The sequence below is a fragment of the Triturus cristatus genome, chromosome 12 (assembly GCF_964204655.1).
Source record: "Triturus cristatus chromosome 12, aTriCri1.1, whole genome shotgun sequence".
Taxonomy (NCBI): domain Eukaryota; kingdom Metazoa; phylum Chordata; class Amphibia; order Caudata; family Salamandridae; genus Triturus; species Triturus cristatus.
The window spans coordinates 5,090,774-5,113,034 of record NC_140595.1 but is presented as its reverse complement, the minus strand read 5'-3'; the positions used below and the strand labels follow the sequence as shown (position 1 = coordinate 5,113,034).

The window sequence follows — 22,261 nt, the reverse complement described above, 5'->3', positions numbered from 1 at the left end:
TTTGCTGCAGGGTCAGGAATGAGCCTACGTTTGCCTTTAATAATGATTAGTTGTGATAGCAATGTCAAATGTTTCACATGTTAAACTTTGAAGAGACTTTATCATATGTTATGTGTTTTTTTTGTTTGATTTACATTGCAGACCCTTGGCTTGCCCTGTTAATTTGTTTGCTTGCCCAACATTAGCTCGCACCGCCCACACCAGTCACGTGACCTAGTGAATATAAATGGGGTGCACGTCACAACTGTGGGCAGATCTTGCTCTTTACACCGATGATGGTGCATTCATCTCCTAATGCTTCAACGACAAGGAAGGAGCTAAGAACCTCGAGACCACACCTGGCCGTCTATTCGAATGGTACAGTGACTGGCAGATTACCCTGAACAGAAGCAAAACCTCAGCAACATTAATCACCGGAAAGCAAAACAGGAAGCATCCCCAGCGCCTCCTCAATGGAGAGGAGACCAAATGGGAAAACAGCTCCTGCCTAGGGCTGACTGGACTCCACTCAGCTGGAAAAACCACATAGAGAAGACTTGCCCAAAAGCAACAACCAAACTGACTGCGTTGTACGCACTCCCGAGGATCAGGCCGATGCCTATACGGAGCAAGGTGCGGACAATCAATGCAATCAGTTGACCAACAATGATGTGCATGTCGCCAGTGGTGGCCACCTGATGTATTGGAAGGATCTGCAGACACTGCAGCAGGTGCTCCTTGCTTTGCAAGAACAGCAGACCTCCACAGAGAGGTGTTGGATGATCATCTCCACAAACTCAAGGAGACATTCGGCAAGGGATTAGATAAAAATGAAAACCCACGGATCAGGAAACTTTGTGACATTTCGACAAACCACCTTGAGTGCTACCTGCGGCCTATCACAGCGCTGACTGTGGGAACCAACTTCAACTGTGAGTCTGTGACAAAGTGTGACACATGAACACGAAAATCGAAACCTGGACTAAAGAACTGACCATGAAGGTGGAGGAATGAGGCTACCACCGCCTCGGTACCCGAGTAAAGAACTGACCATGAAGGTGGAGGAATGAGGCTTCCACCGCCTCGGTATCCGAGTAAAGAACTGACCATGAAGGTGGAGGAATGAGGCCACCGCTGCCACAATGAAGGTGGAGGAATGAGGCCACCGCTGCCACAATGAAGGTGGAGGAATGAGGCCACCGCCGCCACAATGAAGGTGGAGGAATGAGGCCACCGCCGCCACAATGAAGGTGGAGGAATGAGGCCACTGTCTGGCATCTGAGCCAAGAGCAGCCTCAGCAGCAGCTGGGGCCAGGGCTGACTAGTGTTTCTTCCACCTCTAGTGCCAATGGGGCGGAGCTTAACTGCAGTCGTCATCGCATCACCATGGATATTTATGAGGTGGGCGTGGCTCGCCGGCGTATATAAGTAGGAGCGCGCCTGCGCGCCAGCTTTCGACACCTAGACACCATCGTGTCTGTATCTGCCACACGCGCTCAGGTAGGGGCCTGGGGCCCGCCTGTGGGGCCCTGCGAGAGCCCGGGGTGCAGGGCAGTCGGCGGGGTGTCTAAGCAGGGTTGGGTTCTAGCCAGGGTTGGGTCCGCGTGGGCAGCCTTGCAGGACACGGCCAGAGGAGGTGCCTCGTGCGCACGCGCAGTACTTTGCGGCCATGTGGGCGCGCTGCGAGGATGAGTGACGACATACGAGGGGCGGGGTTTAGCGTACAAAGGCAAGCTCGCGGCCATAGCAACTCACGGCCGTTGCAGGGCGGAGTATCGCGAACTCTTTTGCCTGCGGGAGTGCATGCTGGGACTAGTGGTCCGCGCGCAGGACGGGCGTAAGTTGCCGCACCTAGGGCCCGTGCTGGAGCCAGGGCCGGCCGATACCGCGAGCCTGGAGCGCAGTGGGAGGGCGAGTTCAGGGACAGTGGGTGCCTCGGGCTCTAAACTGCCGTGTAAATCCTGTGCGTCGTGATAAATATCGACTGTCAAACGTGTCTATAGTCATTGGCCGTACAAGTGCCTTTAGTTACTGGAACCTGCAGACTTTGGTACACTGGGTGCTAAGATCTGCACGAGTGCCGCAGAAATTCCAAAACAACAGCATCATCCCACTCTGTGGCTACGTACAGGCCCGTGTGAGTGAGCACGGACGGCCTTTCAGATAACCATTGGCATAGCCAATAGGTCTCGCCTTTGTGACTTTATAAGTGTTTAGCCATGCAACACTTAAATGTTGTTGCACCAAGGATATTGTGTTGAATAACTAAACATTTATAAGGTCCCAAAGGCGAGACCTATTGGCTATGCCAATGCTTGTTGATTTTACAAAAAGTTTACATATAGTATACTAACAAGGGCTTGACAAGCGGCGGCCTTAGGCATGTGCAAGGTGCGCACCTGCACAGGGCCGCCAAACCCCAGGGGCCGCCACGAGGAATCTGATACAATACATATTTGTGGCGGCCCCTGGCAGGGATTTGGCAACTTCCGGGGCCCCCTACCTACGCTCCCCCCTGCACAGGGCCACCATGAGCCTAGAGCCACCCCTGGCTTGACTCTAGTCTAGGGCGGTTATTAACCGTATCTGAGATAACCCACCTCTGTGCATAATGCTTCCGAAACAAGGTCAATTTAGTTTGTGTGGTAACATGGCCGGGTGCTCCCCTGCTTGGCTGGATGAGAAAGGAACATTTGCTTCGTCAGTGTCCCGTTGTGCCATTTAATTAGCTAGGGTGCCTGTAGCATGTCAGCTGCGGAAGCCCTATAAATTCCAAAGGCTCGTGCACATGACTATGGACGCATTTCTGTCAGACACTGTACGGAATGTCCTGAGTGTTCATCATGCTGTTTACGAAAAAAACAGGGTCATTAAACGGATCGACTGCGTCTGTCCGTGAAATCTTGGCACAGTGAACGGTGACGCATTACAGTGCACAGCCAGGTAATCTATCCTGAGACCCATTTCTCATAAGCATGACAATACGTTGCCAGTGGCCGGCATGCACTGCATTGCGGCTCAATAACAGGAAGTGCGTTGTGGCATTCATTATCCCGAGTGAAAGCTTTATTTTTCAGAACACTCCGGGCCTGCACTGGGCCGTGGCAGCTGTTCAGTAATGTCCGGGCTCAGCAAACCCTCCAAGGCAGGTGCCCCTGGCATGAGCGCTCTGCGTGGTTCAGGGAGAGCGGTCAAGCCACGTCAGTGAAGAGACAATGAGAGAGAGAGAGACGCGCATCAGGGGAAAAAACATAGAAACAAAAATAAACGCCTTTGAAAGCATGCTGAAAAACATATGCTTCATCAAATACGTAGTGGCCTATTCTATATTTAAACAAGCAGGAAGTGGGATAAGGGAGGGAGGTAGGGCACATTGCGCGCACTAAGGCGGAGAGAGGCATGCAGGCTGGCAAATAGTGTGCACTTTCGCGGCTGCTTTGATGTTCTCAGTGGCCGCGCGGCTCACTGAGAACATCAAAGCGGCTGCGAAAGTGATCGCGCAGGCTGACAAATGGTGCGCGAGCCTGGCGCACATGCACTGTAGCTGGAGGCCTGAAAAAAGCCACTAGTTAGCACTTCCAAAACCCGCTTACTAAAACTCTCGCCAGAGCAGTGCTGGCTCATGCGAGACCTAAAAAAACACATAACAAACATTTTCAAAGCAGCCAGTGCAAGACCTCTGGGCTTTGCCAGTGGTTATTAAAGTTGGAGGGGCTTGGGAAGGACACATTTAAGAGTGCCACCTACAGCAAGCTGATGATGGGAGTCATTTTTACAAGCTAACAGTAACTGGGGGGGGGGTAATATTAAAGGAAAGCTTGCAGCCGCTTTGGTGCAGTTGTGCTTGCTCTTGAAAATTACTATATTTTATAGTGAGCAGAAATGCTCTAGTTGTCCTTGTACTGTAAGGTAAGCCTGGGCAAAGCGCTACGCTCGCTTATTTGCGAAGTTCGCGCTACTTCGCACTACACGAACTGCACGTAGCACAGTGCGAACACGCGTAGCGTAGTGTTGCGGTCATTTTTTTCTTGCTTGTGGTCCTCAACGTCAAGTTGGCGACCGTGAGCAAGCAAAATGACATCCTGGCGAGACTTTTTCCTTGTTCGCGATCAGCAACATCAAGTTGACGATCGCAAGCATGGAAAATAAACCTCCCGGCGAGATTCCCAACGCGAGGTCAGGTTTCTCATTGCGAGTGGTCGCGTATGCTCACGACGAGAAACTACCAGTTCGCGTCGAGAAAGCTTCAGCTCGAGTAAAAATCTACTCGAGCAGCAGAAAACTACAGCTCGCACTGTGCAAGATGCCATTTTCAATGATTGCACAGTGCCGGTTGCTTGTCCGCACTGTGCAATCATTGAAAACGACATCTGGCACAGTGCGAACAAGGTACTATGCAGTTGGCGAAGTGCTACGCGTAGCTCGCGTAGTGCGAACTGCACTTTGCGTAGCTTCGCAAAGTGCAACTTCGCGAACTACACCCAGGGTTACTGTAAGGGCACCTTGTAAGGTGAAGAAACGTATTGGGGTAAAAGACTCCCACTGTCCAGCTTGCATGCCTCCATTCTGCTATTTTCACATATTTCAAATGATTAACCCAAGAAAATGTACCCTAATGAATTATGTATTTTTCAGTTCTCCTTTTATAAACTAAAAACATATACGTCAGGGATTAAATAAATAAATAAATCGAACAAAATAAATTTAAGTAAATACTTGTGGCATAACCCACTCTGTCGGTATCGAGACTGCATTGCTCCATCAGTGCTTTCCATCTGGCCTGGCAGTTTGTCGCCCAATCCTGGGAAAGGATGACCGGTCCTCAGTCTAGATTTGGCGCAGACCTCAACTGAGGTGCTAGTATCTTTTTTGGCATCAAAACACAACTTCATATCGGCCAGAGACTACACCACACGGGTTCTATGCTCATCGCCATCTGCACCTATCACCTGAGAGGCCACATGCTGTGCTTACACCATCAGATAGGTTTCACGTTTCCAAGTGAATGAAAGGGCTGGGGCAGAGAAACACATTTGACCAGAGGATCTTTGTTGGAACACCCCAAGAGAAACAGAGCAAAGACGAATGTCCCATGGAAAAGCAGATGAGAAAGAACACAACATGGAATATCCGATCAACACTGAAGGAGCCATTGTGTCATAGAGGTGTCCAAATTAGGAATGATACTCGTAGGAAGAACACTGTAGGCCAGTGGTCTTCAAACGTTTTAATGCTGCTGCCCCCCCCCCACGAATTTTTCACAATTACTCTATTAAATTGGCAATGTTTAAATATGTCTCAACTTATTTAAACACAAGACATATTTAAACTTTGCAGTTAAATTATGTCATCGTTTTTAAAATGGAACCAAATACTTGATTGCCAAACTTAACATTCTGGTCATGCAGGCCTTACTAATGTGTAAAAGTATCCATAGTGTGATTAGAAATGGGGTTGGGGGTTTTGAAGAGTATTTGGAGTCCCTTCCCATTTCACACATAATTCCAGCTAGGATATAAATCACAAGATGTCAGTGATAGCTTGTTACAGAGCGGCTTACTGACACTCAATTTTTTCCTGCTTAATACAAAGTATTTATTTCAGCATAATGCTGGTTTGGCCAGAGGGCCCCCTCTCCCGGGCTCACTTAAAGACCCCCCCTAGCGGGGCCGCCCCTCCAATTTGTGTGCTTATTGCCTGCTGACTCCTCAACCTACTCTGTCCCCAAGTTCACCAATATATCATGTGCTCTTTATCCACCAGCTTAGATGTAGATACACAAAGGAGAATATATTGAAGCCGCGACTGCAATGATTTGGCCTTTTTCTAAGCACTAGATCAGAAGACGGAACAACTAATTCCACTGCAGACCTAATTCACAATGGAAGTTATCTCGGATGTGAAACGTGTCTTAGCTGGATCTTCTCTTGAATACCTCAAACTTTGGGGGAATCGGGCTCGCCCTTGTTGTGGTCTTTGGTCTTTACAACTCCTGCTGATGAGGGGATCCAGAAAATAATATCGAGGTGAAACTTTGAGATGAGTATGTTTGGAGAAGACGCGAGAGACAACAGATTCACACAAAGGATTGTGGCATATACTCCAATGAAACATTTCAGCAGTGCACTCTGCAGCAGCAACAAGCCAGTTCATCATTCGATCCCTTCCAGTCCTAAAGAAAGCACCTACATACTTTCACTGTGCACCATCACGCCTCTGCCACCTGACACCCCCTTTGTGATAGCATTTCCACCCATCTCTCACATTGGCATAACATTAAAAACAAACATTGTCGCTAGAAACTGCTCACTTGGATAGCAGATCAAATTCTGCAGTTCTTAGCTCACCATTCTTTCAAGGGTGTAGATACCTTTTCCCCTAGATCAGCTGGTACAAAAAAGTTCAGTTTCACCTTAGTGTGGGGGCAAAGCGTTGCAAAACATGAAAATAACCTGCATGTACTCCTACTCATTCTTAGTCAAGAAAGACTCAAAATTATGATTTTGATCAGTTGTGGATCTCGGAACTGGCAATGTGTCGAGGGAATGTCATGAATGGCGCAACAAAAAAGGAGACTGAATATTGCACACCACATTAATACATTTGTGAAAAATATGCGTTTCATGAGGTAAAAATTCAGCAAAACGTATTACAAATACTGGGACTTTGCTTTCAGACAACAAAAGGCCACCCACCTACTTTTTTCCTGGCAAAATGCACGAGGGTAGAAGCAGGCTTTCTCAGTCACAAAGAAATCTTCATCTGTAGTTGCCTGAGCGATTGGCCATTTGCAGACAAAAGGTACTACAGGATTTGCAGACGCATTCGACTCAACAACCATGTCTCCACCTCAAACCTTTAGTCTCGTTCATTCAGTAATAAAACGTTTTGAACACAGGGCTCTCAAGACTTTGCGTATGTGTTGTACAAAATGCCATTGCCTCTGTGTGAATTCTCGTCTGGTCAGAAATGTCTCCTCTTTCTGGTATTGCATGTCGTTATCGCTCTGCTCCCGTTTGCCAGGCTACATTTTGAGACCCTCTTAGGAATGTTTGCACTATCAGGGGCTTCCTGTGATCTCTGTTGTATCAGGAGAGGACCATCCGCTTCCAGAAGCCTGAAATCTTGCCGTTTGTGACTGATCATCTCTGGGGGGATGCGGAGGCACTATGGACAAGCTCACAACTTTTAAGTAGTCTTCCAAAATGCTGAAGAGTCTCAGCAACAGGCGAGAATTTAGGGCAGTTCATCTGGCACTCAGAATCCTACACCACCCACTTCAGGCCGTTCCATATGGATCACCTCACTCACTCAACAAACAGCAATTCCTAACATTCACATTTCTGTGTAGATAATCTGTCACTGGTTCTGGTGAGGAATCTTTACATTGCAGCTGGGCACCTTTGAGGATTACATACTTAAGAGGCTGACAAACACTACGTTTCACCTAAAAGAGCACAAGTGGCACTCTGAGGAAAGGTGCTATCTGATCCCTTTGCAGCAAAGTGAACCAAGATCTAAACAATACACCCCTTTGAAAAACTGGTTGCGCTTCCCCTCTCCGAGGTGATTTCAGATCTGGAATCATGCACAGTGACATTAATGTTGGTTGCTCCAGACTGTCCTGGTCTGTCATGGTACTGCTACTTCACCTATCCACATACCTGCACAGGAGGCGTCGGTGCTTGCCGAAGCTCCTCCGCCCCGCCCCACCCCATCCTACCGTGTCTGTCCTTGAGCATCTTGCTCCTGACAGCTTGCGGGATGTTCAATTGAACTTCACTGACAATGGCGCGAACAGCTTGAAACAAGCATTGCATTCCTCCACAAAATTGCCTTGCTCTTTCAAGTCTTGGGAAAAGCAGGTGAACTGTGATTTGCTAAGGAGAACCAATGCCGCCATGTCATTTTTATTTACCTATCTCAGGCTTTCGGTCCTCGTATTTAATGATATCGCTGCCAATAATGCTCAGACATGTCTTCCTCAAGCAGTCCCTTGCTAGGTAGTGTCTCGTTTCAAAATTGCTACTATAAGGCCAACATATATGGAAAGTAGCAATCACTGCGTGCATGAGCAATTTACCAAATCCTGTATTATTGCTGAGCATTATTGAATTGTCCATCTCAGAACGAGTACGCTTGAAGCTAAAGCCTTAATTGGTCTCCAAGCCCCTGAAAACCGAGGTATGGAGTACGCCTTTAACAGGATTTTGGATTTATGGATACTGGACACCATTTCCCTTCAAGGATAACAAAAAAGACAAGTTTGAAATAGTGACTCCTCAAAATGGGGGTTATCCCTGAATTTATAAAGATCTACCTATCTACTTGTGTTTAGCAAGATCTGTGTTTGTGCTTCAAAGATCCGTTCTCTGCTTGACCTCAAACCACACTGCATAAGTAATCCTGTGCGTGATGGGACAGGGTAACTTCAAGACTCTTTAGAGTGGCAGTTTGAGTTTGCTCTTAACATGAGCATACACTTGGACGCACCATATCTTGTTTTAGTTTTTCATTTTAAAATGCTTTTCTCAAGTACTACGTTGACACACAAAATACTCTTATGATGATTTAGTAATCTATGTTTCTTTCCAAAAAGACAAACTATTACCTGCTAGGCATGTAATGTGTCTTTATGTAACAAGTTAAAAAAAGTGGAAATACTTGAAAGTGGTTTCTGGCACATACACCATTAAAGCCCTGATAGACCGTCTTTTAACTTTTCTACCTCATCCGGGCTACTGAAAGGGTTCATCTAAAGTGGGGACTGCCTTTAATAATAGCTGTCCTAATCTCCTGCCTTTACAGTGATTGAAATATTTGCTTTGTGCAGGTTTCAGAACTCATCATGTCATCTGATGATGCAAAGCTCTTTGTTGGGGGCCTCAATTTCGACACCAATGAGTCCACATTGAAGCAGACCTTTTCCAAGTATGGGCAGATCGTGGACGGTGAGACTGCAGTTCATGCATCTTGTTTCTCTGTAATGACTGTCGGCAGAGGGGGGGATTGGGCGCTGCCCCACTTGGGTTCTCCATGGTCCTTTACTAGGATAGAATACGGAGTACGTTACAAGGAACTTAGTGCCTGGCCATATATTCAGCCAAAGAGTCATGCCGGAGGAGTTGTGGGAAGGGGGTGGAGGGAGGGGGGAGGGAGTTGTTGCAGAGTATAGCTGATTGATTCAGGATGACTTATTTTGATCATGACCTGGACCCGTGGAGCGAGGGCTCTATTACTAGGGGGAGTGATTAGTCAGTGAATATGACAATGGGTACCAGTGGGTATGATTGTACTAGACATGCGGCTCAGGTGGGTGTTTTAAGGCAGTATTGATTGCTGACTGTAATGTGTTTCGCATGCTCTTAAATGTTAATAAATATATTCTAAAAAAGAAAAAAATGACTGTCGGCAGAGGGCTCTCACACAGCTTTTGTTTTCCCTGCAGTTGTTGTAGTAAAAGACCGAGAGACCCAGAGATCTCGGGGCTTTGGCTTTGTCACCTTCGACAATCAAGATGATGCAAAGGACGCGCTGCAGGCCCTGAATGGAAAGGTGGGGGTCCCCGAAGAGCAATATATCTGAGAATGCCTGGGATCTGCTGAAAGCTCAGTGGATTCATGGAAGAAATGCACAAATATGAGAAACTTGTAAGCCCGGTTGACCTTAACGATTGTGGTATTTTCTGTTATAGAGCACTTTGCCCGATTCACAGTGCGTTTATACAGCACATGGCTTGCAGGCTTTTTAACATTTTTATTCTGTGTTCCTCTAAGCTGACCATACTACTGTGTTTTCTCTACTCCTGCACTCCAGACTGTTGATGGGCGCCAGATCAGAGTTGACCAAGCAGGCAAATCTTCAGATCGAAATCGTGGTGGCTATCGAGGAGGTTCTGGTGGCGGCAGAGGATTTCCCCGTGGAGGCAGAGGAGGACGAGGTATTGGAAGGATGTCATGTGGGACATCTTTAAGTGTCTTATTACCACAGTCACAACCTTTCTACTTTTAAGATTCCGTGGGGAGGATGTCAATACATTTTTTTTAATATATACCCAAAAGATCGTTGCTCATGCAGAGATCTAGAACATACGTAAATGTGTGCTTCCTCTTTAAACCCTTCACTGTCTGCTTCCTTCTTGTAGGCGGTGGAGATGGGTACGGAGGCAATTATGGCAGCAGTTATAGTAGTAGCCGTTTTGACTCCAGAAGCGGAGGATATGGTGGTGGATCCCGTGATTATTATGGCGGGTAAGATGACTTACGCTGTTAGGACTCGTGTTGTTGGTGAGGGAGTGTCTGCGCACCTGCTGCAGCCACCACTGTGTAACGCAGAGGTCTTCAAACATTTTTGCTCTTTGCACCCCTAAGCAAAATGTTTTGAGGTCGGGCCCCCCTCCAAAACTTTATGGCAAGGATTGGGGGAGCAGGAGGGACATGGCTGTATGCAAGTGGCAGGTCTTATGAGATGATTTCAGGTGTACTCTTTCTATAGCTTATAAACTGCACTAAAAATGAGACTTATAAAACAGAAAATGCATCAAACAAAAACCCCAAACATACATATCTCCATAATTGGGGTGGTGTGAGCCTCTCACACTCTTGGACCCCAAAGCAACTATACCTGCTGCGCTAATGATAACTGTAGTCCTGAGTAGCAGGCTACTCCTCTGCATCTTTTACCTCTTCCCCACCATGATGGACCATCACCTCGGTCCTAAACTAGAAAGGAGAATAAGCTGCCATGCCCCTTTGATATTGCTTTGTTCGCCCTAATTTGGCAGGGTATGCCCAGACGTGGGTCCCTTGCTCACTTTGCCACTGGATTCAAGATAGCCTGGCTGATGAGGGTTATGAACCCGAAACCTGTCCCAGGATGCTTGTTTCCGGTCCAGGGAAGACATGGCTTGGCAGTTCGGGCTGGACTGTTCCCATGAGGCACAGGGTCAGACTGAATTGCATATGGCCATGTCCGAACTGGGGTGGTGGAGTGAGCTAAAGAATGATGATGGATTAAACCCAGATCAGTTGACTGGGGGTGATTTGTTCAAACGCTCCGTCCATCATCCCCTTTGATATCCCTTTTTTAAAGGTAGACAGTCATAACTGTGATGCAGTGGGCCCCTCAAACCCCTGGGCCCAGTCCTGCTGCATCTGCTTCCTTAATGATAAACAGGAGTGGTCTCTTTCACTCCTGGCAGCAGTGCCAGCTTCACTAATGAATGAACTTTTTAAAATAAATAAAAAAAACACTTATATTGTCCCCTTCTTTGGGATATCTCTCTGAAAAAGCTGTCTCTGGCCATTTGTAAACATAAAAATGAGTCCGCATACAGTGCTCTCTATTTTGGGCCTTCTGTTTGACAATATCTATGACTCTCGCTCCTTTCCTCTGTCTCCTAGACCAATACTGTAATGCCCCAGGGATCGAGGGGTTTAGGGTTCTGCATCTGAATGCAGCCCTGCTGGCCTTCTACCTGCTACCCCATGAATTCAGGTTTCACAAAACAAACTGCCCCTGAATGGTCAATGCTGACTTTGAGGTGCCTCTGCCTGAAAGCAAAGGGCGTGGAGGTAGTGCAGAAAGTTAAGGAAACCAGCCTTCTTACCAGCCGTTAATTGATTGAGGGTCACTGGAATTATAAGTTTCTGCAGCAGCAGCGTTTTCCACATAATTATGAGTTTACCGCATTTGCAACATAATCTGCAGAGTCCAACAAAAGAAACTTGATTCTAGCTCACACGGAACACAATTTACTTAAAACGTGGCTAAGTGTTCCAGAGCAGTGGAAGGCCCTCTGCAAAGATTGACTGGTAATCTTGTAGTTGCTTACTGCTGTATTTGGGTGTTTTATAGATTTGACGCATAATCCACCGTCTGCCGCATCATCTGCAGATATTAACAACAACAACAAAATGGTTCTAGCTCAAATGGTTCCAAAGCTAGTAAAAATGCAATGACACATGGTGCTGTGTGGTGGAGGACACTTTGCAAAGCTGGTCTGGTCTTCTTGCTGTTGCTTATAGTTATATTTCGGTATTAAACTGGTCCTAATGAGGTGCAATCAATGCCCAGTGTTTCCAAGTTTTAAAATGAAAACATATTGGATCAATACTATACAAAAAACCTGCCACATAATTTGCCAATTCTTGCCGCATCACTTACTCAACACTGTCTCATAATTTGGCCCTTTTCTGCTGCATAATTTCAGTGGCCTCAAGCTAAGCATTCTAGGTCCGTGTGAGGTACAGGTGCTCGCCACGTGTAGAACTAGGCCCAGTAGCTCTCAGGCACCTATGACACTCTACCGAATTTTAGAACTACCCACTCTTTGATGTGCACATTTGAAATGTTAACGTTTTTGAAACAAAAAATTATGAAATGTTCATCCCATCATATAATATGACAAACGTAAACTGAGACAAGTGAAAGCAGCAATCCCTTCTCGTGCTCAAAACCACACTGACCAGCACGAATCGCCCTCGTGAAACACAACCAAAAGCATCAAAAAGTAAACAAGGGAAAACGCAAAGTACAAAAGTTGTATTTATTACTGCACAGTTAAAACGCACATTCAAACAAACTCTCAAACAAATATAGTTTTCACCAGGACAAACAAACCACGAACTTATTTCACAATAACTATTTGTGCAGCCTTTACTTATTGAAACATAGAGAAAATACATGTATCAATTAGTGCCTCTTCATCTATGCAGCATCAGGCGAGCAGAAAGATGAGCAATGGTGAAGGTGGATTTGACATGTTTCTGCACCAGTGAAAATGTTCCCTGTTGGCTATCACTTGCGTGGTGCTTAATACAAAGCTATTCCAATTTTAGAAATGTATGCGCGCCCGAGAGTTCTTCTCCTACGTCTGTTTAATAAAACATATGCATGATTTCAAAGGAGTTTCAAAGGCTATTCACGAAGGGTCTTTAAAGGCTAATTGTGAACAGTAAGCACTGCGACGCCCAGGTTTCCTGGCGACACCCTCCTTTGCAGCATAAAACATAGCCCCCCCCCCCCCCCAAGTAACTGCATATTTAAGTAAACCTTAATCAAAATTAGTGGTGTGAAAAATAGATGACATCTCAACTTGAAGAAAGAACGAGCAGTTGCAATGCAACAGGTCTCGCATTTATGCGAGTTTGAGCTATTGGCATTGTAAATGGCAGCCTTTCATTTATGTTTTGGTTTTTAAAACCTAAATAAAAGGCATTGTCATTTACAAGGCCAGTAGCTTAAATTCCTGCAAATGCAGGACCTATTGCATTCCATATGCTTGTTGTTAATCTCTTTGACCCTGCCAGCCACACTCACTGCCCCCTGCCCCCACTCCACTCAAATCAACGGGCTCAGAATAAATGAAGACAGCCTGGAAATGCAGCAAATAAACATTGCTCGCACTTCCAGGCCATCTTCAGTTACATATACTCGCAGAGGTATCTGTGCCCCCTGGGAACCCATCCATGCCCCGCCGTGGTGCGCCCCACAGTTTGAAGACTTCTGGTGTAACGGGTCTCAGATCAATTACACGACTGCTGTTTGCAGTAGTATCAGCTTATGGTGGCATGGCTGGCATGGATCTGGGGTAGTTTCCGTAACTTCTGAGATCTGTAGGTTGCACGTTGACCTCTTACTATGGGTTCTATAATAACCTTGGCAGAAAGTCAGTGGTTGCTTTGTTGTGCGAGGCACCCTAGTTGTCCACTTAGGACCTGACATCTGACAAAATATTGACATCCTTGTAGTGTCTCCATGCTCTCCTTCTGCCAGTAGTGCACATGCTGCTTTCTGACCAACCTCTACAGTTTGTATTTGGGTAACTGCCTGGGAATTAATGTCAGCGTCAATCACTAGATTATCATTAACATTCATAAACACTTTTTCCATCCCGACCCATGGGCTAGTTTAAAAAACAAGAGTTGCCTATTAAATTAAAGCCTCAGTTAGCATTAATAATCGTTAACTGGAGTGCCCCAACCACCCTTGTAAAAAGAAAAAGCAGGGAATGTGCATACATGGAAACCTCATAAACGTGCAATTTGACAATGTAATCTGCAACTCCTCTCATGAATTTCGAAATGAACAACATCAAAACACGCACTTAGAACAGCTCCAGTCGCTAACAAACACCCACACTCCTGCATCCTTGCAGTAGATACATGAACTAGTTGTGCTTCTATCATCGCCAACTAGGCTATAATAAGGTTAGTCGAGAACGACTTGCTTCCCCACACATCTACCACTCGCCTGGCTCCATTCCAGCCTTCGTTGTCTAGATTTATGGTTACATTGTCACGCTCCTGGATCCTACCTTCTTTACAGGACAGCTCAGCGAGTTGAAAGATCTTTGGATTATGCAGTGATCTAGAGGTCACAGGTTGGAATTGTGACTGAGCTGATGTCTGCTCTTAAGTTGCCTGAATGAAGTAACATTATTTCTTACAGTGTTTAGAAATGGTAGAAGCCTTGAGTCAGTCTTGCCATCAGTTTTCTAAAGACGCAAATGCACACACCTCTGAAAAAGTGATGGCAATCCCAGACCCTTTCATGGCTTCAAATCTTGAGTGACTTAATTGCAGCTGTTGAATTAGCAAAATTGTACTTCCGTGACTTCAAATACCTTTAATATTGCGCCTAGCATGACTTTACCTTCTACTTTTCCTTGAAAAATATCCACAATTGTTTACCATAACCAAACTGTATTATAGGATCTTCATTGATAGTCATAAACATTAGGATAATTACTGGCTGCACGTGGGGACTCTGGGACACTCCTAGTCAAAATGTAGCTGTGAAGAGGGCAAGCCTACTGTAACGTAATACATCCTATTTGTAGGATGCTGTCTCTGTATATACTATACCAAAGTAAGGTATGGTGTGCACAGAGTCCAGGGAGTCCCCTGAGGTAACCATGCAAAAGAAGAGGCACTTTCCTACACTATTTGTCTATACAGGGGACTACTTCCAAATATTCAGATATTGAGTGTCCTGCCTAAAACTTCTAGAGAGAAAGAGAAGCTTAACAGGCTGGTATTAGATGTCAAATGAAGACCCTGATCCCTTTAACCCCTTTCCTTTTCTCCCCAACAGCCTCGAGAGCTGGGGAAGAGCTTCCCCAGCTCCCGAAGCTCTCCCCCTGGTTTCCCTGAAATGACGATCAGCACGCACATCGTGCTGTCGGCATTTCATGGAAACCGAAACTGTAATGGGCCACTACACTCAGTGGGGGGGGCAGATAGGGGCCGTAGCCCTCAATCTGCCCCCCCCGAAACCAGGGATTTTCTATTGTGTTCATGTTGAAGTGGGGGCTGCCCAAAATTGGCATGACAGTGCCCCCACCGCCCAGATAAATTCCAGTCTTTCTGCCCCCCCCCCAGGGGGCAGACAGGGGCTGTAGCTCCCAGTCTAAGCCCTGGGGGAGGGGTACAGAGAGCCCACTAGAAACCAGTGATTTTGTTTTTTTAGTAATGTAGGGTGGGGGCTGCCCAAAATGGGCATGATAATGCCCCCACCCCCAGAGAAATTCCAGCCTTTCTTCCCCCCCGGGGGGGTAGACGGAGGCAGTAGCCCCCAATCTGACCCCCAGGGGGGACAGAAAGCCCACTAGAAGCTAGGGATTTTTTTTACATTTGATTTAGGGGTGGGGGCTGCCCAAGATGGGCATTCCAATGCCCCCATTCCCAAAAACAATTACCACAGTCTTTCTGCACCACCTTCCCGGGGAGGCATATGGGGTCAATAGCCCCTCTTCCCCCCCCCCCACCGCACCTGAAAGCCCACTAGGCATCAGGAAATATATTTTTTTTTAATTCAGGGGTGAAGTCAGCGGGGAATGGGCATGCCAATGCCCCCCACCCATAAAAAAATGGCAGCAGATAGGGAACCCTAGCAAACCAGTACATTACTGAAAACTAGACTCAAAGGGGAATCCAGGATGGGGTGACTTGTCTTGCTCTCACCAGGTTCTGTTACCCAGAATCCCTTTCAAACCTCAAACTTTGTCAAAGAACCCACATTTTCCTCACATTTCTGTGGTGGAAAGTTCTGGAATCTGCGTGGATCCACAAAATTCCACCCACCCTGCATTTCCCAAAGTCTTCCGAGAAAAATGGGAATTTACTTGTGTGGGTAGTCCTAGTGCCCGCGTCAGGAATCAGCCCAAAACGCAAATTGGACACACCACATTTTTACAGTGAATACTGACCCTTTTCCTACAAAGTGCCTAGCTGTAGATTTTGTACCCTAGCTCTGCCGGCACCTAGGGAAACCTAGCAAACGTATACATTTTTGAAAACTAGACATCAAGGGGAATCCAGGCTGGGGTGACTTGTCTGGCTCTCACCAGGTTTTGTTACCCAGAATCCCTTGCAAACCTCAAACTTTGTAAAAAAAAAAACACATTTTACTCCCATTTCTGTGGTGGAAAGTTCTGGAATCTGTGTGGATCCATACATTTCTTACCACCCAATGTTCCCCCTGGTCTCCCAATAAAAATGGTATCTCACTCGCATGGGTGGGTTAAGTACCCAGGACAGGCAAGGGCCCAAAACATATTGAGGAGACACCAAAATTAACTATCACAAAACAACCTGATTTTGCAAGGGGGGGTCACCTGGGTGTTTGGCCAGGGGCTCGGCGACCATCTTGCGAAACCTACCAAACCCACACATTTCTGAAAACTAGACACCCGGGGGAGTCCAGCGAGGTATAGCTTGTTTTCCTACCCAGAATCCCTTGCAAACCCCAACCTGGGATCTCCTCGACAGCACCACCCCGGACGTAGCATTATTTACCGAAACCTGGACCAACACCACCTCTGGACCGGACATCGCCATCACCATTCCCCAAGGATACAAGTTTTCCAGGCGGGACTGCCCCACCCGCCCTGGAAGAGGAATCGCCATCATCCACAAATCCCCCCTCCGCCTAAGCACACTCCCAGATGAGCCCACAGAGCTGATGGAACACCTTCACTTCAAGATACTGGCCAGCCCTACCTCCACCCTCCGAGGAACCCTCATCTACTGATGCCCTGGACCCCGCGGACTTTTCGCCAACTCCATCACGTACATCATCTCCCCGTATGCCATCGCGTCCACCAACTACACCCTACTGGGAGACCTCAACTTCCACCTCGACAACCAACTGGACCCCAGCACCACATCCCTCCTGGACAACCTCCACAACATTGGACTCCGCCAGATCGTGACCGAACCCACACAATCAGCAGGACACACCCTCGACCCCCTCACAACAGGAAACTCCATCACTTTCAGCCACACCACAGAACTCCCATGGACTGACCATCAATGCATCCACTTCACCTTCAGAACACCCACCATCCACAGACACCAGCACCTGCTCCCACGAAGAAACTGAACCAGAATCAACGACGACCAGCTAACCTCGTCACTCAGCAACTCCATCCCAACCATCACGGAAAACAACGACCCCAACACCGCAGCCCAAACCCTGCACAGATGGATCTCCGACAGCGCCAACCATATCCCCCCTCAAAAAAAAAAAAAACAACGCCAATAAAGCTAGATGGTTCACCACCGAACTTCGAGAGTCCAGACGCACTTGCCGCCGCCTCGAAAAGGGCCGGAGGAACACCAAATCCACAGAAGCCCACAACAACTTCAGAGCCGCCACCAATGCCCACCACCAACTCATCAGAAAAACGAGGAAAAAAGCAATTGAAGACAGAATCTCCACTCATGCACGCAACAGCAAAGAACTCTTCAACTTCATCAAGGAGTTCTCCCAACCTACCAGCGAGTCCACCGACATCCCTCCCTCACAAGACCTCTGCGACAAACTCAGCACCTTTTTCCACCACAAAATCAAGAGCATCTACGACAACTTTGACGAAGCAGGGATCAAAGACAAGGCCCTCGACTGGATCCGCTCCTTCCTCTCCGGCAGAACGTAGTGGGTTAGACAGCCCCCTTTCCTCTCTGACCCTACACCTACCACCTGCGGAGTCCCCCAGGGGTCCTTCCTCAGCCCCACGCTCTTCAACGTCTACATGACTCTGCTCGCCCCCATCGTCAGAACCTATGGACTCAACATTGTGTCTTATACGCAGACGACACCCAACTCATCCTCTCCCTATCCAACAAACCCAACACCGCCAGACACAACTTTCGAGAAAGCATGGAAGCTGTTACCAAATGGATGAAAAACAGCTGCCTACAACTAAACACCAACTAAACGGAAGTACTCATCATGGGCCCAAACCCCGATGCCTGGAACGACACCTGGTGGCCTCCCGCCCTCGGAGGCCCGCCCACCCCGACGGACCATGCACGCAACATGGGAATCATCCTGGACTCAGAGCTCAAATTGGACCGTCAGATCAACTCCGTCTCGTCCTCCTGCTTCCACACCCTCCACCTCCTAAGTAAGACCTTCAAATGGATCCCCCTCGAACACAGAAGGACCGTCACTCACGCCCTGGTCACCAGCAGGCTCGACTACGATAACGCACTCTATGCCGGAATAAAAAAAAAACTCACCCGCAAGCTACAGAACATCCAAAACGCCGCCGCAAGAGTGGTCCTCAACCTGCGAAGACACTGCAACATCTCCCAGCCCCTGTGCATACTCCACTGGCTCCTCATCGAAGATAGAGGCACATTCAAGATGCTCGCCCACAAGGCCCTCCACGACACCGGACCAGCATACCCGAACAGCCGACTCAAATTCCACGCACCCCAAAGGACCCTACGATCAGCCCAGCTCTCCTACGCTGTGGTCCCCCGCACCAGAAAGACCAGATCGGGAGGCCGCTCCTTCTCCTTCCACGCGGCCAGAGCCTGGAACGACCTTCTGCTCCACCTCAGACAGACGACATTGCTCCCCATCTTCGCAAGAAACCTCAACATTTGGCTCTTCGATAGACCCCTTCCTTGATGGACTGGAACCTGTGACCCCCACCCCCCAGTGCCTTGAGACCCTTACGGGTGAGGAGTCGCGCTTAACAAACTCCTGATTGATTAGAATTTAGCAGAGCAACAACCTGGTCATGACCACACACCATACCTTTCCAGACACTATAATCTAGGTGTCCAATTATAATTTAAGACATCAGTTTGTCTGTATTGTGTAAACGTTGTGGGTACGGTAGGCCTCATTTTCGCAGAATGTCTTTGACAAATGTTGCTTTATGAATCGTTATCCAAGCGTGTGAATCTATGAAAGATCAATGCTGTTCTGCATCGTTAGTATCTCTCAGTCATATGCTCCCTCTCTCCTCCCTGTTCATGATGCTATTACGAGCAGTGCAAACCTGGCAGTTGGCACCTCTGAGGAGGGTTTGAGCCTTGAGCGCCCCCCCAACACCACCAAAATGTCTGGACTTTGGGTCACAGAGTGAGGTGGATGGGCTTATTATAGTCTACAGAGGTCTGTCCTTTATTTTCAGTGTCATTTGCTTTATTGAAAAACTGCTATGTTAAACATTGCCTACCGGGGGAGATCCCAGTTATTCTGTGCATGAGAGTAGGAGGCTGTGTTAAGCCTTACATCCATGGTATCAACATAATTAGGTGATCATATTTTTCAGATATGGGCGGGCCCCCCGCGCATGGATTTGTTTGAAAGAAAAAGTAAAAATGCAAGATTTGTGGTTCACCCATGGCCGAAAGACCAGCCTCTCTGGGAGGAAGCTCCTCTAAAAGACACTTACATTTTCATAGATGTGCTGGACATAATTAGCCGGGAAAGATGTTCAGTAAAAGAGTACTGTAGCTTTATTGACTGCCGGTTCACTGCTGTTCAATAACACACTTACAGTAAATTGTCAGACTTCACTTTGCTAGGAATTGGTGTATATAGTCTGTTTTTGTTTTATATTCTCATCTGAATTGCCTTTCTCCTCAGCGGAGGCAGGAGTGGTGGCTATGATCGCTCTGGGGGATCCTACAGAGACAGTTATGAATAGCTTGTGGGTAAGTCAGTTCAGAGTGTTTCGTCTTTGTGCCGTGGTTACATGGAACGTCCAAATATCCAGCAGTATCTGTTCTGAGTCTCGCCATGTGCTAAGCCAAAACCAGTACATTGAATGTTTTTTGTTCTCCATCTTCAATGACATTCTTGAACACTGAATGGCCCCGTTATGTGGCAGACACTGGGACACTTCTGAAAAGCAGTAATCCCGGCATTTATTGCATTCCTCCTTTTAGTACATGGTAAACAGTAAACATTCTTTATTAAACCTGCACGTGGCTAGAATATCTCCTGGCCCAAGGATGACTGCAAATCTACTTGAGTGTGCCTGACTGAAATCCGCCTTGCATACATGAGAGCCCTAAAATAAAAACCCAAGCCATTTCCAAGCGTGGCAAAGCCCCCTTTTCTAGTCTTTACTAATAAGGAAAGAAAAGTCCAACTGTTTAACGAGTGGACTCCAATGTCTTCCAAGGATGACCTCAATTGGGTCTAAGTGTCTCCAAGAGGGCTTTCTACCACCAGCACAAGCCATCTAGTCTGGATCACCACCACAGTGGGCATTCAGTCATGAGGTGGAACCTCCTTGTCAGTGAAACACAGGCACGGCTCTGGATTTTCAGCCTCTGTCCCCAGCTTCCAAGACCTGTTTAAAAGTAGAGTGTGCTTCTAGGTGGGTACTCGTGAGTGCAGCTCTGAACCATAGCCAATGATGTGCAGCCTGCCTTTCATTCCTTTGCCTTGGGCTCTCTTACACGAGGATAGCCGCCCTATGAACACTTGCTGCTGCTGTGTTGAAGGTAAGCTCTCCTGAAATTTGATATAGTCCCTCCAGACATAAACATAATCAAGGCACCTAAACCTAGCTGTAAGAAGTGTACGCTGTGGTAAATATGCAGCTTAAAAAAAAAAAAACTAAAAGGCCAATTTAAAGACACTTTTTTTTAACGATGTAGCTAAATAAATCTTTACACTGAAAATGCATAGTAACCAACCTCTAACCCACTCTAATTTTGTTTTTTATTTGCACCATGCCTTTATGCCCCAATGCTGGCCCTCCTTTTTCAGAATCAGAGTTTTGTCGTCTTTCTGACAGTCCGAATCCAATCTTCTGTAATGTATTAGGACCTTAATTTATGGATGTGTGTGGTGGAAGTGTGCTTGTTGGATTTTCTTGGAGGGCGGTTGAGTTGTCAATGATTGCATGTGAAATGCAGTTACTGAGAGCTCGGTTTGGAAGAAACTGTTTTATTTGTAGCATGTGTTGACTGCAGATAACAACTGCTATGCATACTCCTACCATCTAGTGTTGGTCCCGGACTCGGCAACTTATTCCAAGAAAGTTTTATGATCGGCATTGTGTCTTGTTTCTCCTCACCCTCGAGGCATTGTGCATGTGGAACGATTTGCTAGAAAGCTTTTTTCCGCCATTGTGCTCAGATGGACTGCGTCGGAGCACTGCAGCATTTGACGCCACGCAGACTACAGAAAAGAAGTCCATGACCGTAATCGAGTACACACTGGGAGAGACATCCCTTCATCCAAGTAACAAATGCCCATCAAGAATGACCGTCTCCAGGTGTTGGAGACAAAGAAAACTATTACAACACTGCACTCGGTGTTGAGCCAAGTACACCCACACCTGCATACACGTGTGCAATGTGTGCCTGTCTCCAGCGCACAAAGAACAGTGCGCTGTCTGAGCACTGTTCAAGAAAAAATTCGGACACAACGAGATCGCCTTGCACACACCATGGTGCAGGAGGCTGAGGCAGAATTCAGCCACAACAGCGAGGCAAGCGATCCAACAGAAGGCTGGATAATCATAGCCAGCCCACACTACACCGCGTCCGACACATCGTCAGGGGACGAATATGCTCCAGTACAGCTCACGTCGCCGACCACCGTCTCTGGGCCAAAGATCAAGACAACGCTATGTATTGTGAGTACTGTTGCCACAACCCTGCCACGGTGCGCCACAACCAGCTTGGTCAGGCTGACACCATGACCAGGCCTTTGAGCCAAGAAGGAACAAGAATATTCTCAATCCCGATCAGGCATCCAGGCCACAACAAGGGGTGAGTTCCAGCGAGCAGCCAGTGCCTAAAAGTAAATGGGACCGCCAAAAGTATCGGCACCAAAGAGCTCCAAGCATACCCTCAAACGGACTTTGTAACTAATCATGCACTTGGCCTCGAGGGGAACGGAACTGAAACAGACTTCGGAACTGAGGGCTGAAAAACATCACTAACACTCTTCTTAAACAGAAGAGAATATATGGCTCTGAGGTTTCGAAGCCACATACTGTTTCTAAAGACACGCC

General features: G+C 47.2%; 2 protein-coding genes across 3 annotated transcripts in view; one reads left to right on the top strand and one right to left on the bottom strand.

The window, feature by feature from the left end:
* LOC146772140 (uncharacterized) overlaps positions 1-22,261 on the bottom strand; it is a 306,827-nt gene that overhangs the window by 246,260 nt on the left and 38,306 nt on the right. The gene's annotated exons all lie outside the window — the stretch shown is intronic.
* Positions 7,591-22,261, top strand: part of LOC146772139 (cold-inducible RNA-binding protein B-like) — a 56,274-nt gene continuing 41,603 nt past the window's right edge. The window contains exons 1-5 of one of the 2 annotated variants that reach the window (XM_085638596.1): positions 7,591-8,930; positions 9,428-9,534; positions 9,796-9,919; positions 10,124-10,229; positions 19,873-19,940. In XM_085638596.1, the coding sequence (XP_085494722.1) occupies positions 8,828-8,930; positions 9,428-9,534; positions 9,796-9,919; positions 10,124-10,229; positions 19,873-19,933 (501 nt within the window). In that variant the 5' untranslated portion in view covers positions 7,591-8,827 and the 3' untranslated portion in view covers positions 19,934-19,940. Of the gene's footprint in view, positions 8,931-9,427; positions 9,630-9,795; positions 9,920-10,123; positions 10,230-19,872; positions 21,491-22,261 lie in introns of those variants that run through there. The other variant, XM_085638597.1, reaches the window with a different exon arrangement.